Source organism: Amborella trichopoda, chromosome 10, assembly GCF_054954075.1.
Source record: "Amborella trichopoda isolate Santa Cruz 75 chromosome 10, AtrichopodaSantaCruz75HAP2 v2.0, whole genome shotgun sequence".
NCBI lineage: Eukaryota > Viridiplantae > Streptophyta > Magnoliopsida > Amborellales > Amborellaceae > Amborella > Amborella trichopoda.
Window position 1 is genome coordinate 31167455 of NC_142345.1, and position 18568 is coordinate 31186022.

Consider the following 18568-nt stretch of genomic DNA (forward strand, 5'->3'; position numbering starts at 1 on the left):
AATGCATAATGCTTTATGGGCCGCATTTTTAAAACCATGCCATAAACTAAAGATTCTGGCTAGGCTGAACTTATTTGTTGCATCCCATCAGAAACATCTTTGAGATACAGAGTTCCACTCAACTCATAAGTGGGAATTAACGAAATTCCCAAGGCAATTGGGCTTTCGGATCATGATTGGGAACCATGCCCTTTGGATTCTTGGCATGCCTGTAAAAGTTGCACAGAAAACACAAACCCACTATCCAAGAGTCCTACAATTTCAAAAGAAAGGGCTGCACGCAGCCCAGCGTATGTACAAAAGGAAAGATATTCACAGCTTCCGCTTTACATGACTTCAACATTCTGGAAAATTTTCCGAACCATGAGATAATATTGTGCTGAAGCCATTATGATCGGATATCATTCATATCACACTTTTCCTCATATCAATTAACATACAGTTAAACCGTGGGACAGGACATTTGTCAGTACAATTTTTACATTGACATTGGTTAAGCAGTTCAGTTTTTCAGAGTCTAAAAGCATTAAGTCTAAGGTTCCCAAAAATGTCATAACTAATGCATATGAGATGTTTAGTGAAACCGTGGATTTATTGTCTACACATCAGATCCAATTGGCAATCAAATAAACAACAATCAACGTGTCAGGCCAAATTTTCAGTTTAGCAAATGGCCCCTAGTAGCTGTGCAAACCAATGCATACAAAACATCAAATACGGAAAGGAATCAAGGCAGGTCCGTTACGTTGAATCCATAACAGATAAGATAAGGGAACATAACAGCAAGGCTCTATTGTGAGCTCCTTGTGAAGTTGATGGTATCTTTGAAAAATTTTCATAATTCTATACATAAAAGGGTTACACAGCAAATGGGGAACTAACCCCTTATTCACTCAAGCTTTAAAGAATTCTTTGACAAGTCGTACGGTCAATCAAATCAAGGCAAAACTGATTTCACCTCCTTCCTATCAGCACCGAATGCCTGAAGCAGTCAAAACAGAATAACAATAACATTATCAATAACAACAACAACAACAAACAATAATAAAGAAACTATAACATAATTACAATAAAAAAACAACTACTACCAATAATAGCAACAATAATAATAATAGAGAACTATAAACAAGCATAACAATAATTAATATTAAGAACACCACCACCAACAAGAAGACGAGTAGAACAAGATACATTTAGCACATAAGCAGGATGCTACATGTAAATTCTACTCTCCATTTTCAAGGTTTATATTCGTCAATGTTTTGTTCACAGTACAATCAACAGATAGTACATGTAGCACATTATTTGTATGCTGTACATGGATCACAGAATAGAAATCAGAAGTAGCAGTAGCAGTATTAGTAGTAGTTAGGAAAGTATTTTAAAACTCATTGTGCTGGATAGGAACTGTTGGGGGACCGGCCCAAGTCAAGTCCCCCTAGGAGTCGGGACTCTGACCAGTTCACCCCAAAATCTTGTTTTAATGAATAAAATGTCATAAAACCACTGTTTTAGATTGATGTGAGGATCCTAAACCTTGTTTAAAAATTTTAAACAACCAAGATTTAGATTCACATTTTCTTTTCCTTTTAAATTAGCCGTGCCAACCAAGCCGGCCAACCAGCTCAGAACTGGTGAGTGACCTGTTTGACCCACCATAAGATTTCAAAAACATTGGTCAGGAGTAGCAGTAGCAATAGCAGTAGCAGCAGGAGTTCAGTTGCAGTAGTAGCAGTAGTAACACTAGCAGCAACAGCAAAAGTAATGGTAGCAGCAGCAAGAGTAGCAGTAAGAGTAATGATAACAAAACAACAATAGTAATAATAAAGAAATATAATCACGATCAAAATTGCTACTGCTACTCGTATTATCAAAATAACTACTGCTAGTGCTATTGTCATGATCAATAAAAGAATGATAACAAAACCAAAAAACAACAATAACAATAAAACAATAACAATAACAATAAGACTGAGAACAAGAAGAGCAAAATAAGCACTCCTGTTGAAAAAGGTAATGCACCTCAGTTCCATAACCCTTCACATATACATCGGAGAATAGACCAGAAGGATCAGGCATGGGACTTTCCTGCACAACAAAGCACAAATGATAGAACATTACAGCATAAGACTTTTTTTTACCAACTATAAAATCAAACTACTTTGCATCATAAAGGAAATGCTTGGATTCTTCCAATAAGGCTGACCTTGGCTTTAGCAATTGCTTCATCTACTTCTTTTTTAGCCTGTTTCTCAATATCCTGCACCAACCACTTGCTTGTGAGGCCAGAGTAGGGCCCTCGATGTGCCAAATGGCCAAAGACAGCCCAACTTAATTTCAAAGTTTCTAATTACAGGCATCCAGATCAGGCTCTCATACAGACAATTTCCAATTGAAGCCCAAAAATAATTCATTCTTGGTCACTGATCCGAAAACATTTTAGCAAATGGACTAGTTTTTGTTAGAGATAACGTGGAAAAATGACCGTACTGACCTTTAGCTCAGCTACTGTAGCAATATCATTTCCTAAGATAAGCTTCCTTACTCTCTCAAGTGGATCACGTTCCTGCAACAAAGTAGTTGTAACATAGAAATCCATGAGAAACGATAGAAGCAACTGAGCTCAGTTGCCTTGAACAATTGTAAACCTCAAATCCTACCTGCCTCACACCAGAAATCTCATCACGAGTGCGGTATGTGCTCCCAGGATCAGACATTGAGTGCCCATGATACCTATAGGTATCCATTTCAAGAATCTGGAGATTTTTGAAAAAACTTCCAATTAGTTGGCTATCATTTTGGCATCAATGCACCAAGATAAATACTCAGATAAGAAGTCGCAATTTTGAGTACAATCCACCTTCACAACTGCCAGCACAACTATTCCTAGTTCCACAACAGGAAAACACATTGAGAAAAAAGAATCACAGATTTGCTCTTTCTCTTTAAACAAAACAAGAAGCGCCAACAAAGATGGCAGTGAATTTGGGGACTAATAACCATTGGAAGAAATGAATATGATTTTCCAAATATATATCTGAAAATTCAAAATGCAAGACCATGTCACTCATTTGATTTTTTTTTAATAGGTAAAACATGCTGTCATTGTTGAGCTACATGTTCCATCCAACCCAAAACCTTAATCACTTCATCACAGAAAACAAATAGGTTGAAGTAAAAAGACTAAAAACAATCTATCCAAACATGTCCATTGTAATAAAAGACTATTTGCAACCTATCGCTTCAAGGCTGTGAAGTGATAACATAAGCTAAAGGAAGTATATATCTGAAAATATCTCAATAAACCCACGAGATCTCTACATCTTGAATCTCTGCAATATTCACCATGGCATCCTTGTCAAACAGCGTGAAAGCCTCCCTTGTATTTTTCCACCGCCAACCAAGCTCCACACATTTGATTGGATCCTTGATCTACTTTGTTCTATCTATTCCTTGTATTATAACATGCTATATTCTGTCTTACACATTAGACAACTGTATGCCCTTTCCTTTTTAATTTGATTGGATTACCTGTAGTTTCAATTAAAAATTTTAAATTGAAGTTACATTCTCATTTTTCTTAAGTTTTTATGGAACTTTCAGGCTATAAAAATTCTCATCTTGCATGTATTTAGATAATGCTAAAAAAGTGCATTACATTTTTTAAAATTTTTAAATCACTTTAAAACACACACAACACCAAACCATAAATAAAGGGTATTCCCCAAGGGCGCTACCATATACATATAGTACATATATTAGGCTGCTTTCAGACCTCTCTCTGAATAGCACCCCCAGCCACGTCCAAGTTAGGGAGCTTCAGCCATGGGCGGTTCCCAAGCTCCAGCTCTCACACCCACTCCCCCTCGCAACAACTATGATCCAAATATATTGCAATCATCTTGACCACAAGAGACGTGATTATGAGGCTCATCACCATCCAATCAATAGGTCATTTTTCATCCCACTGAAGGCTCCAAAAAATACTATATGAGAGCCTTCCTAAAGATGACAGCACAAGAACAATCCCAAATGTAGAGGGAATTGTCATGTTCTCCTACGAGCTACAAGAAGGCTTGATTAGTACACCCTAAAGTTCCCATAATGAATCTCCAAATTTGAAATATTATTATACAGTTTTTTTAGCTTTATTTCATTTCTTCTCAAAAAATATCGAGTACTATTTTTTCTTGCTTTACTCAAACTTATGACCATTTTAAGAAAACTTGGAACAGCCTGCAAGCAGCATAAGTGACATGTGCTAGAACTTACCAAAGCTTTTTATGGCGTAAGTTATTATACTACAGGATACAAAATATCTTCTTCAATATGGCCTCTGCAAGAATTTCAAAATGAAATCCTCCACAAACCAATTCTCAGCTGACATTATCTATAACTAAAGACTCAAATAGAAAACACATCCACACAAGCTTGAGCTGCATATACTCACAATGGGTCCATTCTTCAATGCATGCTCCTTAGCAAACAAGCAAGCCTGCTTTACGGCAAGGACATCCATGCCATCCACCTGTTTCACAGAAAGCTCTTATTAAACAAACTGAATCCCGATATTAACCATGATAGTCACAACTAATGATGTCAAGGATGCATATGTGTTGGTCTTTTAAAACTTCTCCTTTTCTGGTGTAAGTTCTAATCTGAAGCCTTATGTTCAAGAGATTACTTAGGATATTCTGTCCACATAAAAGCCAGCAATTTTATCCTGAAGTCATAGTTTATAAATTTATATTAACCCTGGACACAAAAAATTCATAGCAATAGAATCAGCTGGAAAATAGCACCTTGCTCTACTTATGCCAATTATGAACAACCATTGTTCTCTATATGCATTTCTGCTTCCAAGATCCCAGGATCAGGAGGTTGAAAGGCCTCATCTTAGAGAAGATCACAAAGTCCCCTTGAATCAACAACAGGATTTTGTACGAAACAAGTAACACCAGACAAAGAGGAAGGTAACACATTCAAAATGTTTCCGAACATCAATATAAATTTCTTTTCTTTTTCTTTTTCTTTTTCTTTTTCTTTTTCTTTTTTTTTCCTTTTTTTTTTGAAGGTGCTCTAATAAACGGAAGGGGGGGAGAATTAGGGAATAAAAAGAAATGAGACAGAAGGAATCGACAACCACACCCTTCTGGGGTGTGTGGCAGAAGGAAAGAGAAAATACGTCAAGGGCAAGGGAAAGAGAAAAAGAAAGAGGTGGTGGACGAGGGGAAGGGAATCCATAATTTTATATGATTGTCATTTTTTTTTAGTATAATGGAATCCTTTATTAGTATAGTAGGGGCAATATTTGCTGCAGGAGAATGGATAGGAAAGGAACATGGATGAAGCAAATCATAAATAGAAGTAGCCTACACAAATTTGAATTCAGTTTCAGAAAGCAAGATATTAAGAACAATTTGCAAACCTGCACAATCAGTTATCCATTTTGACAACATAATCATCAAACTCCAAAGTAAATTTCCTTCTAATGTTCAAATTACAAGAATTGCACACCGAGACCAGGAAAGTGGTGCCAATATATGTATAAAAATATTGTATCATATTTGAAAAAAAAATATCAAACCCTGCTTCCTGCACAACTAGCTTCTAAGATTCCCCGTACATCTGATCTTGCTAGGAATAAAATAATAATTGCACACTGAAACCAGGAAGGTGGTGCTGACATATCTATAAAAAAAAATTTATTATATTAAGAACAAATTATTGAAGCCATTAGCATGTTTTGCTGATGCAAACTAATCACTCCATGTTAAAGGAGGCAAGTATGCCAAGGTTAAAAACCATCAAATAAGCATCAAAATTGCACGAGCATCAAGGAGGAATAGACTTGAGTTGCACAGAGTAACAGGGGGTGCAGCAAAGCAGCAATTTCCAAGGTTCAGGTTTCAAAGAACTAATGGCATCCCATCATATATGTACTAGCATCATTAAGACATGATATCCAAAATTTGGTATTGGAAGGAAATAGTGGATTTGAGTTGCAAAGAGTAAGAGGGGGTGCAGGAAAGCAGCAATTTCAAAGCACTAATGGAATCCCATCATATATGTACTAGCATCATTCAGACATGCTATCCAAAATTTGGTATTGGATGGTCACTTTTGCAGTTTTAGACACTTGGTTTATAGAATCACCGAAAAAATTGTCAAATAAATTCAGAGTTGAATTGGCTCAACAGTGTGCATAAGCCAGCTAAGGTGCATTCATAAAAGGCCAAACAATTCAAGAGAGTACTTTTTGTACTCTGGGGGTGGCAACCTTGGCCAATAAGTAAATATAAGAAAACTATGTTACAGCATCAATGACAACATGTAAAGCCAAGAAATGCTTAAATTAAATTCATTTCCAAAACAATGTAAAACGATTTGAAATTCATCTCTCCAGCATGACTCTCTGAATTGGTTAAATGTATTCCATCTGGAGTTTTTCAGCCTTGGCTGGTTAGCATCCAGACCCATTGGCAAGAAATTGCCCGTTAACATATTGTAAAGTGCAGTCATTAATCTAAATGGCTACTACCAGACACTGGATCAACCAAATTAAATTTCGACAGCAGCTCCAAAGGCAACTGGGGCCAAGTGGGTTTAGGATTCATCATTAGAGATCATATCAGACAATGCATATTGACATTTTTGAGCCCAACCTGCCCCCATAGCGACACTTGACTAGGCAGAAGTATAAGCACTTCTGACTGGTATAAAATACATGACTGAGATGGGAGGTCACTTGTAATAGAGGGAGACTTTGCCAGTGTTAATGAATGGGCCCACAGGAAAACCGCCCCACTGAGGTGCAAGGTGCCCATATTTGTAGAGTTAATCAAACTGTTGCCTAATGCTCAAATCTCCCTCCAACACATGAGGCACAAGAACATACGTGTTGGCAGATTCCCTGGCTATGGAGTTTGTTAACAGATCCGCTATGTTCATCTCACAAGCCTCAATCCATTGATCAATCTGGCTTTCATCCCAACAATTGTGACTGTTGGAAGTGTACATTTTGCTTCATTCATTGAATCTTGTACCTAAGTAAACTAAATCACCATTACACACACCAATAAAATTTCAACATAGTTGACAACCAAAAAAGACAAAACATTTCTAATAAAGTTAGGCTTCAAGTCATCCAAAGACTTAACCGTCACTCCTAAACAAAAAGGTAGTTTATCTCACAACAACTAATCCAAATTAATCCAGGAAACAAAGAAAGAATCCCAATCTAATTGGAAACCAAGAATTAAATGAAATAAAGAAAGAAATCCTAATCAAGTGGGACCTTTGGAGAGAGGGTATGCCCAAGGTTTCAAAAAATGCTAGGCGACCCCTAGGCAGCCTGCCTGGCGCCCAACGACTAGGCGGGCACCTAAGCGGGCGCCCAGAACCTCGGACGCCCTGTAATTTTAAAAAAACGAAAAACGCCTAGCTTGCCTGAGCTCCCGCCTAGGCGCCTGCCTAGCCCGCCTAGCTGCCCACCCAGGTACATCCGCCCGTGTAGGGCTGCCTGGGTCTAGGCGGGCGGATTTTTGGTCCAGGCTGCCTAGGCGCCAGGCAGACCGTTTTTTAAAACATTAGGTATGCCCCTTTTAGGATGTCCATGTGGGTCCCAAAAAGGTCTACCGTCTCTCTCTTATTTGATAGTGGAGCTCATGGCATCTGTTCATCTTCTTCTTATCTTGGCCCTCCTTGGAAGGCTTCACGTATGAGATACCCAAACCATCAAGATCAAACCAGGAAAAAGTCCTTACCTTTTAAAGGAAGGCATGATCATCATAAAAGTATTATCATTTTTTCCTCTCACTATAACTATGTGAAGAGACATGTCTCAGAGATGATATTCCCGCATCGCATTACTCAATGAGTGACTGAAACATGATTTTTTACTTATAGCTGGAAAATTTCGGAACTAAATTTGGGATTGCAATACTTGGGAAGTAAGATTAAAAAGGCTAAATTTAATAACTGAACTGCTCAGTGATACAAAAACGTCAGGGTCAGGTCTACGCCAGTTTCACAGTCAGTTGGACCATTGAAAAATTTTGATGCCACAAAAAGAAAAATAATAATAGAAAAATCAGATTTTAGGAAAAGAATGGAACCAAAAAAACTTTGAATTGAAACTTTTAAACTTAAAAATCTAAAAAGGCTTATGTTAAATAAATTAGTAAATCGATGCTCAATCTAGACTTTTGGCCTGATATTGTTTCAAGCCCTAAAAGAAGGCAGGAAATTGGGAAAAAATTATGATCCTTAAAAAATATTAATTGGAAGGTCAAAATAGGATTGCAAGGCTAAGGTCAAAATAGGAATTGCAAGGCTCAGACAAAGTGATTTGGAGTTACAGATTTTCTCATCAAAAAGTAAAATGGATAAGTGATTTTAGGTTGACATATTGAAAACCATTTCACCTGAAAACATTGAGGCATTAAATCATATCCAGTCAAACTTTATTTAAAGAAATAAGTCCATGAAAATGCCTCAATCTTTCTTGAAGTAACAGCCGTTTATCATTTTCACAAAAGAAGCCTTGCCTTTCAACTATATATCAAACAAATAAAGTATTGAAACCAGGTTAGAGAGCTTTGTAGGTGGAAATCCATGAAATTTTATACGTAGATTTCTGTATCTTCGCAAAAGTGGAAGCAAATTTCAGACAACTAAACTACCCTATCACATCCTTTATTTTCACAAAAGGTGATGAAGGTCTACAATTTCACATCTAGAAGCAGACGAGAGATACACCCTTTGCACTTCTTCATCAGCTGAAGCAATTATTAATTTGACATCCTAAGCCAATCCTTAAGAACTAACCTGTAACAACGACTTCCACCTATATTCAGTACAACTAAGTTGAATAGCAGCCACTCAAATGAAACAAGTAACATGTACCGAAATCATAATTGATACAATAGAATATTGAGAACTTAAGTTAACAAAACTGAGATGGAGGTTTAAATTATAAAAAATGAGATTATATTTTTAAAAAAAATGTATAAAAAAAAGGATAATCTCATTTTTTATAATCTCATTTTTATTTTATTTAATATAAAAAATGAGATTATCAATAGATAAAACTGCAGTTCTCCACAGAGAATCGATTTCCATAAATACAACAGTAGTTACTTTATGTAATTACGTTGGCTTTTCATCATAAACTAGAAGGACATTCACAGTATACGTAGAGCCTTATGAAATTTATCTATCTATCTATCAATCTATCTACCTACCTACCTAACTACCTACCTACCCACCTATCTATCTATCTATCTATCTGTCTGTCTGTCTGTCTGTCTGTCTGTCTATCTGTCCATCTATCTAACTATATATCTATCTATCTATCGATCATATATCTTCATGTGTGTGTACATGCAGTTGTTTTTCCAATTCATACAAGAATGATCTTCCTTAGGTTAAACATACATCTGTCTCTGTGTCACTGACATTTTTAATTCATATAACATGACATATATGTCTAATTCTCTATGAATGGTGCCATATTATATCTAAGAAACCGACCATTCAAATAAAATACACCAAATACAACAGCTTTATTTTAGGTTGGTAAAAGGCTCTGATGATGATGAAGATGACCAACTTACAAAAAACAGCCATGTTATATGTTATCAACTAATAATATGGGAATGTTCCCAATGATTGCTCAGAGCCTCAAAGTATCAAGGCATCTTGCTGACAGTCCAAGACATCGTAAAATTCACTATTGGCACCACAGGGATGCCATTAGACATCAGTGTTCTGTACATCGAGTGATAAATCTTTTTTAAAAAAAAAAAACGTTAGTGAGTTTGTCATTGCTAAGAATTTAGCATAGTCCACATTTGTAGCTTTCAATGTCACCTTACCTCTAAAATTCCCAAATCTGTGATCATAAGTTGCCAAATGAGTTCTATAGATTGAACATTTCAGTATTATTTCATGATGAAATCCAGTGATAAATTAAGACTTCACAATCTAAACTACACAAACTAAATCAAGTAACCAAAAATGGCAATGCTTTAGAATAAAGAACCACAGCCTGGTAGTGTACAGTTTTGCCTCAGACACCAGTTTTTGGGTTCAAATTCCAGCGTAGTCATCTCTACAAAATATCTAGGTGATATGCTACATCTGACATCTTTAGACATCACCTCACAAAATGTATTTAGAAATTCCTTTTTCCTTGATGATCAAGTATGCATATCAAGTGGTATAGCAATCTACATTTGGAGCATTCATGATGAGGGTAGCAGTTTCTAAATGCATTTAGTTACATGAGGAACATACTATGAAGAATATGACCATAGAAAATAAAAGAAAATGAATATTGTCAGCCTCCAATCAATATATGCATCATGACCGAAAGAAATCAGAACCCACCAGAACATGTTATGACCCATGTGGTAGTTTACAATTGTTCTCCGTCATCGACCATCCAATAACTGGACAGCGATAGACACTTGCAACCATAGGCTCTCTGTGGTCAAACAGATCATAGTATACTTTCCTAGTTACATTTTGAAACAGACAATCAGAGATCTTACTTTGGACAACAGAAAAATGGAAGCACCTAAAGGAAGCTGATACACAGATATGTTGGCAAAGCACAAGTAGGTCTGTACACTGATATATTCTTAATGAACTCTGCCATGAAAAATCCACGGTTGCACAAGATGCAGCCAACTTTTTCTCATCCTAATTATACAAGGAGGTTGAATTTTTCAACATTACCCAATGCACAAGCTGAGTAGAGCACCTATTCACCATGACATTGTTTCAGTGAAATGCATTGGAATGAAGAGTCTCCATGCTCTAATCAACTTCGACGATATCAGAACCTTAGCCTCTAATCTTATCTTTATATTATGAACTAATCAACTTCATTACATAAGATTTGGACAAAATCAAACTTAAAGAAGTCCACAGTTCTTCAAAAAATAAAGTAAAAAAAAGCTTCACCTTCAATCCAGGAACATAATCCCCACGCTTATAATAAGCTGGACTCTTGGCAGCTCGCCATTCTGCTGTCCCCATACCATCTGGGGAAAACACAAAAATAAAAATAAAAAATCAGAAGATGCCCCATTCATGATGGGAATATGAAATCCATGACATTTGATGTTTAAAGTCATTCCATTCAGTGAACAATCCAGAGGAAGGAACATACAGAACAGGAGAAAGATAATGGTCAAATTTCCTGTAAAATACTAAGTGATGAAACAGCAGGGATTACAAATAAACTCAGGAAATCCTACATCTGTTGTCAGAAACCACCAGCCAATTAAACACATAATAAGAAAACAAAAGGAAATGCTCATTTCACAGGTTAGATAGATGAACGGGGAGTCTAAAAACCCAATACGGAAAATAATTAAAAATCCATGTCAAGAGGAAGCCACTAAAAGACTATAACAGATCAAAGGAGTAAAATGTATCGGAAAAACCCATTATTGAAGATAATAGATAAAAATCCGGATCAAGAGGAAGCCGCAAAACATAAGACAAGAGGAACAAAAACATCAAAGTCCATTGAAAAAACCAGAATTCTCAAAAGTCAAGGACATGGGTAAGGAACTTACAGTGATTATTCTCACAGACAAGAATGGCAGGCAAATCCCACAGAGCAGCTATGTTGAGAGCCTCGAAGAGCTGACCCTGATTTGCAGCACCATCACCATACAAAGTGAAGGTCACAGTCTCATCCTTTGTGTACTTCTGCCCAAAAGCAAGCCCACACCCAAGGGGAATCTGAGCACCCACAATTCCATGGCCCCCATAAAACCCATTCTCCTTCTTATAGAAATGCATAGATCCCCCTTTCCCCTTTGAACAACCACCCGTCCTTCCCATAAGCTCTGCAAATGACTCCACAAGAGTGCCCCCTCTCCCTAGATAGATGCAATGGTCCCTGTAAGCAGTGATGATACAGTCTTTTCTGGTAATCGCCGCCTCCATGCCCACCGCTACTGCTTCCTGACCATCATAGAGATGGCAAAAGCCTCTAATCAGCTTCGCCTTGTAGAGAGAATCAGCAGCAATCTCCATCCTTCGCATCAGAGCCATGTCTTGGAAGAAACCCATCAATTCTTTCGGGGTCGTTTGGACAGACCTTGATGGTGGCTCGCATTTGTGGCTGGTAAAGGGGACGCTGGTCTCGATCGTTAGGACCTCATCAGAGGACGACGAGGCGAAGTTTCTTCTGGAAACTATGGAGCCCAGAGTTGCAGAGTAAGGCGAGGAAGAAGGGGTTAGGGCCATGGCGAGAGGCCGTAAGAGCTTGGATCGAACTGCTCGTGAGGGATTCATGATTGATTACCTCTCTCTCTCTCTCTCTCTCTCTCTCCCTCTTAAAAAGAGATGTGTGTTTCCCTTTGCGAGGGAAAGGATACTCCTTGTATGTAAAACCAAGCCCCTCGCTCTCCGTTGTTCTATGCGCTCTGATACTTGTACCCTGCAAACTGCAAACCAAGAGCCACGATTACTCGTTTTATGTTCGTATTTTTTAATACCATATATATTATGCTCTTAATTAGGAGAAAACAAGCAATTTTCCTTTGCATTTTGAAAAAGAAAATGCATCAAAGACATTCTCACATTGTGCACTATTTTTAGTCTTTGAATGTAAAATGTGGTGGAGTTCCATAAAATTAGATGGCGTGTATCACAATAGAAAAGTTTATACATAATCGAGGCTCTAAACAATCAAATTAAAACCCATCTCAAAAATTTCACTAGAAGATGACTTTTTGATGCCTAAATATCGTCAAATTGATCATCTCGGCATCAAGATGCATGTACATGAGAAAAAAATAGATTTCAAGTTTTGGAAATAATACATCTTGTAACATTTTCTTACACTGTCAATTTTCACGTTTTTTAAGTTTTTATAGATCTGTCCAATTTACACTACTTTTTTAAGCTTTAAATTTTATGATTAAATATGAAAATATATTTTAAGGCTATCATAAAAATTTCCAGTATTGAAACTATATTTCTCGATACTATTTGAAGATGTGCTTTACTTTGATTATTTAGAACCTCGACTCTATTCAAACAGCACCCTTTGATGAAAAACAGCACCCTTTGTATGCCATGTTTTCATTCCAACAAAAACATGGCATACATCTAGGAAAACAAAAAAAAAAGAAAAAAGCTAAAACTGAAAACTAATGTTGGTATAACAAAATGCTCCATATTTTTTTCAAATTTTATGTGCAGGTCCTACTTGCTTGTGATTTTTTATTTTTGCATTCTCGCCCCTTATCTGATATGCGTTGTCTCAAACCAGGTTTCTATTTTATTTTTTTTACTTTGTGATTTATGGGTCAGTGGTCCAATATTGGAAGCATCGAGGAGCCTTATATCTTGGTTTTTTTAAAAAAAGATATATTAGTTTAATGTTCGAGACGTAAACAAATAAAACTTTAAGAAAAAAAAAAAAAATTTAAAACAATCGACCTAATGTCTCTAATATCGGACTGTTTTTTTTTTCCATTTTTTTTAACAAAGCGGGCTTCTTCATTGAATTTATAGCTTTATATATTAAGATTTTGGGTTCGAGATGAATGAGACGCATCTTTTTGGATAAATTATGGCATGTGAGTATACCTATAAAGTTTGCTTAAATATTATAACTATTTCTCATGAGGAGGGTGAGAGTAGTACAAGGAGTTAGGTAAGTCAAATAGTAAAAGTGTTTTTTAATTAGGTAAAATGTCTTGATGGACAAAATAGGAAAAGAAATGGCGGCTCGATGTTAGAAGTATCGGACTGCATCATTTTTTTTATTTTTTATTTTTTATTTTAAATTCGAACTAATATCTTCAATATTCGACTGGTATGTTTTAAGAAAAAAATACTAAGTGGAGCATTGTTTAATGTTTTCAATATCAAACCTCTCTAAAAATAGTTTACTTTGATATCCAGGACATCCCCTAAAAACAAAAAGAAAGAAAAATTCTTATTTTTTTAAGATTTAGAATTCTTCTTTCTTTTTAAAGGCATCTAGGTGGTTGTGCCTATTGAAGATTAGGGAAGAGCACTTCATACATGAAACCAGTTATTTTTTACATGGAAAAGTGGCATTATCTAAACCATCGGATGTGACAATAGACGGTCATAAGTGGTGTATTGTTGACATTCGAAGTCCTAGCCCTTTAATGCATTTCCATGAAAACAAAAGAATGTTTGTTTGGCTCAGAATGTATGTGTGGATTGTTTGTTATTTACCCACACATTAAAGAAGTGGCCGCATTGTTTTAATTTTTCAGGAGATTTAACGATAAGATTCGAACTTGAGACTTGAGATGTAATGTTTCAATGCAACTAATCAAACCCATTTTAATCCTATGATGCATCCAGTCCTCGAAGTGTTGAGAAAATAATATGCCAGAGATTTTGATGAGCTGATGTCAATGCGAGGAAAACGCAAAAATAACCCTCCACGGCTTGTTTGGACGTATTCGTTATCACTTATTTAATTCATCTTTTGTAATACAAATAATCTTAAGGAATTATTTAATGTTTTTACTTTATATTTAAATAATTTATTAAAAATTACTTATTAATCGAAACCAATTAAAAAAGAGTTTTGTTAAACTACGTGTATACCGTTAAAGTCTTCAACATTATTTCGACTAAAAAACCCGCAAAAGTCGGATGAAGAACATAAGAGACTTCTCACAGTGGTGCTCTCTCTCTCTCTTTCTCATTCCAACTAAACAAGGAAATACAAAATCTCAATACTTATTGGGACAAACAGGTATTCAATCTTGACTGTCATTTTCCTTTCCATTCTTGGGTATAATTTTGCTTTTTCTCTTACACAGTTTTGGTACTCTTAACTGTTTCTTTCTCTAGATTTCCAAGGTTTTCCCATTGATTTTCAAGGGTCTTCTTGACTATAAATTTGCTCTCTTTCTTGATTATGATCTAGAGAAAAAAACCAGATTTGTTGGGAAATGATCAAGATAGAAAAACCAGATTTTTATGGTCTATTTCTTGACTATGATTTTGCCCTCTTATGCAGTTTGGCGCTAACTGTTTCTCTATCTTGCTTGACTATGTTTTTACTTCTTTGATTCATTAAACATAAAGAGAGATTCTGAACCCATTAGAAACATGGGGCAGATGAGTGAAAAAGGGTGATCCCAAAACCCACATAATAAGGAAATAGGGGGTCTAAGAAATTATTCTCACTCTGTCTCTCTCTCTAGAACTCTTCCCACCTCTCTTTCTCTATCACTCAATACTGGAGTGAAAAGCTATATATATATATATATATATATATATATATATCAAAATCAATGGTTTAAAAAACGGATCGATGATTCGGATCGGGTTTTTAAAAAACCGATCTAGATCGGTAAATCGGCGATTCGGATCGAGAATCGGGTAAATCGGTCAGAATAAAGCTTAAAAAAAATCCGAAAAAATTATTAAAATTCATTATAAATATTGTTTTTTAGGAATTCAATAAGAAATGAGGATACTTCATTAAGAATTTTCATGTTTTTGAATGAATATGCGAATATTGATATGTTCTTTCCCTGCATGAACCGCCATTCAGCATTTAATTTACATCACACAAAAGGATAAACATATAATTATCATGGAATAAGTATATCAACATACATGGACTACAATAAAGCATAAAATTAGTAACATATGATCTAAAAATAAAATGATAGACGACGTTATTGTTCTTCTTGGTCACGCTGGTGCCATTAATTGAATTCGTTTAACAATTCATTGATTTGATCTAAAAACGAATCATCGATATTAGTAGGCGTCTGATTATTCCCAAATCCCTAAGTGTTAGTGTTTTGTTGTGTTCGCAATCTACAATCCCCGAAGATTGTCCATCCTTCATACTCACCTGCACTGTCGTGCTCATCTCTACACTCTTGTTGTTGGGACTCGATATGTGAATAATATGGCTGGGATAGGATGGCCTCAAAATCATCATCTCTCTCATTTTCTCTTTGAATAATATGGATTAAAAAAAAAAAAAACAAATTTTCAAAAAAATCGATCATGGATTAAAAAAAAAAAATCACAAATTTTCAAAAAATTCTATCATGGATTACAAAAAAAAATTCGATCATGGATTAAAAAAAAAAATCACAAATTTTCAAAAAAATCTATCATGAATTACAAAAAAAAATTTGATCATGGATTAAAAAAAAAAAATCACAAATTTTCAAAAAATTCAATCATGGATTACAAAAAATTCGATCATGGATTACATAAAATTCGATCATGGATTACAAAAAAAAACAAACAAAAAAAAACAAAAAATTCAATCGTGGATTACAAAAAAAGAAAAAAGCAATTCGATCATGGATTACAAAAAATTCAATCATGGATTACAAAAAACTGTATCATGGGTTACAAAAAAAGCAAAAAACAAAAAATTCGATCATGGATTACAAAAAATTCTATCATAGGTTACAAAAAAAAAAAAAAAAAATTCGATCATGAATTACAAGAAAAAAAAACAAACATTTCGATCATGGATTACAAAAAATTCGATCATGGATTACAAAAAATTCTATCATGGGTTACAAAAAAAAAAAAAAAACAAAAAATTCGATCATGGATTGCAAAAAAAAAAAAAACAATTCGATCATGGATTACAAAAAAATCGATCAAGTATTAAAAAAAAAATAATAATAATAAATAAATAAATAAATTCCGTACGGACTCTCCGATTCACTGTACGGACTCGCCGATTCCGTACAGTAAAATCGGCGAGTCGCTGTACAGAATCGTCCGGTTCTCTCTAGAACCGGACGATTCCCATTTTTTTCGCCGATTCGATCCGTCCATGGCGATTCCCGAGTCGAACCGATCAAAACAGTCCCCATCAGAGAGGAAATTAATAAACCCAATTCTTTGGTTGCCTTCAGTCCGTTGTTATGCTGTGAAAATTAATAAACCCAATTCACAGAGGAAAGAGAGACGGTGCCGAACTTATGTTTTTTTTTTCTCTTTCAAACTTGGAAAGAGATACAGTGCCGAACAAGAAAAACAGATAAAATGGTATTAAACCCAATTCACAGAGGAAAAAGAGAGCTTTCTATTTGAAATCAGATGGAAGATGAGAAAGAAAGAGAGCTTTCTCCTTTTTGATAAGTTTTATTAGTGTATATTGTACATTTAGCACTTCGAATCTTATAAGAGTTTGTGTATGACCTCCAATCCATTGCATCTAGTCCATGGATGACTTTCATGATGTGGCTGCACTAAGCACGATTTATGGATTCTATATTACATCATCCATGGATGACTTTTATGATATGGCTGCATCAAACAAGTTCGATGGATTGTATGGTACATCCCCAAGTGACATGGATAATACTAATGCAAATTTAGAACTCTATGAGGTAGGTTTAAAAAACGGTGCCCCGGTTCCGGCACTCCAAAAACCCATCCGAATGGATAAATCGGCGATCCGGATCGGGAATAATCTGACTCAGTTGGATTAAGCTTTAAAAAAATCCAAAAAAATTATTAAAATTCATTATAAATGTTGTCTTTTAGGAATCCAATAAGAAACGAGGGTACTACATTGTTAACTTTCATTTTTTTCATCAATTTGTGAATATTGAGACGTTCTTTCTCTGTATAAATTTATATTAACCATTAAATTTACATTACACAAAAGAAAAATCATAGAATTATCAGTGATAAAATATATCAATCATACATAGACTACAATAAATAGTAGATTAAATCGATGAAAAAATGGCCACTAAAATCTCGAATTGGCGGAAAACCCTAATTCGCTAAAAAAATCCAAATTATTACAACCTAATTGTAATCCAAAATTATTACAACCTAACTAACTATAATATTATATACTGAAATTAAAATTGTTGGTTAACATTTTATAATTATTTTATTATACAAACAATAACAAATTCAAAATATTTTATAATATCATCTAATTTAAAATATATTATTGACAACTATAAGAAAAATAGTACATTATATGATTTATAATGCAAAAGTTAATAAATAAAATAAAAATTTGGTTATTAATATAGAAATTATTTGAATGCGTATCAATTTTTTTAATAACACTTCAATTTTTCAAAATTTTTAATTTTTTAGATTCTAGAACAAATTTAGGGAAAAAGATTGTTAATAGAAAGACAGAATTTCAATTGGATTTTTTTTTTTTTTAACAACATTATTTTCGAAATAACACTTCAATTTTTCAAAATTTTAATTTTTTAGATTCTAGAATAAATTTAGTAAAAAAAATTGATGATAGGAAGAATTTCAAATGGAATAATTTTTTTTTTAACAACATTATTTTCTGCTCATTTTTTATTTTTTTTACAACAAGAATAAAATAATGTATACAAAAATAAAATAATGTAACGCACCCGAGCTGGGGTTCAAACCTGAGGCGTCCTTCAACAAAGAAAAAGCAATAACCATAAAGCCACGTTGTGGCAAGTGTAATAGCTTTACATATTAACAATCGTTTTTCAATGTCTATTTTAATTTAATGCAACTTGTGGGAATTATCCCACATCCAAGAATG

At 34.8% G+C, this 18568-nt stretch overlaps 1 protein-coding gene across 1 annotated transcript; it reads right to left on the reverse strand.

Moving 5' to 3' along the window:
- Positions 1-573: 573 nt before the first annotated feature.
- Positions 574-12427, reverse strand: LOC18429777 (pyruvate dehydrogenase E1 component subunit alpha, mitochondrial). Its single transcript, XM_006839060.4, has 8 exons — positions 11592-12427; positions 10972-11051; positions 4451-4528; positions 2661-2756; positions 2495-2566; positions 2207-2260; positions 2023-2088; positions 574-982 (listed from the first exon to the last, which is right to left on the reverse strand). The coding sequence occupies exons 1-8, from the start codon at positions 12316-12318 to the stop codon at positions 938-940; spliced, it is 1218 nt and encodes a 405-aa protein (XP_006839123.2). The 5' UTR covers positions 12319-12427; the 3' UTR covers positions 574-937.
- Positions 12428-18568: the final 6141 nt, after the last annotated feature.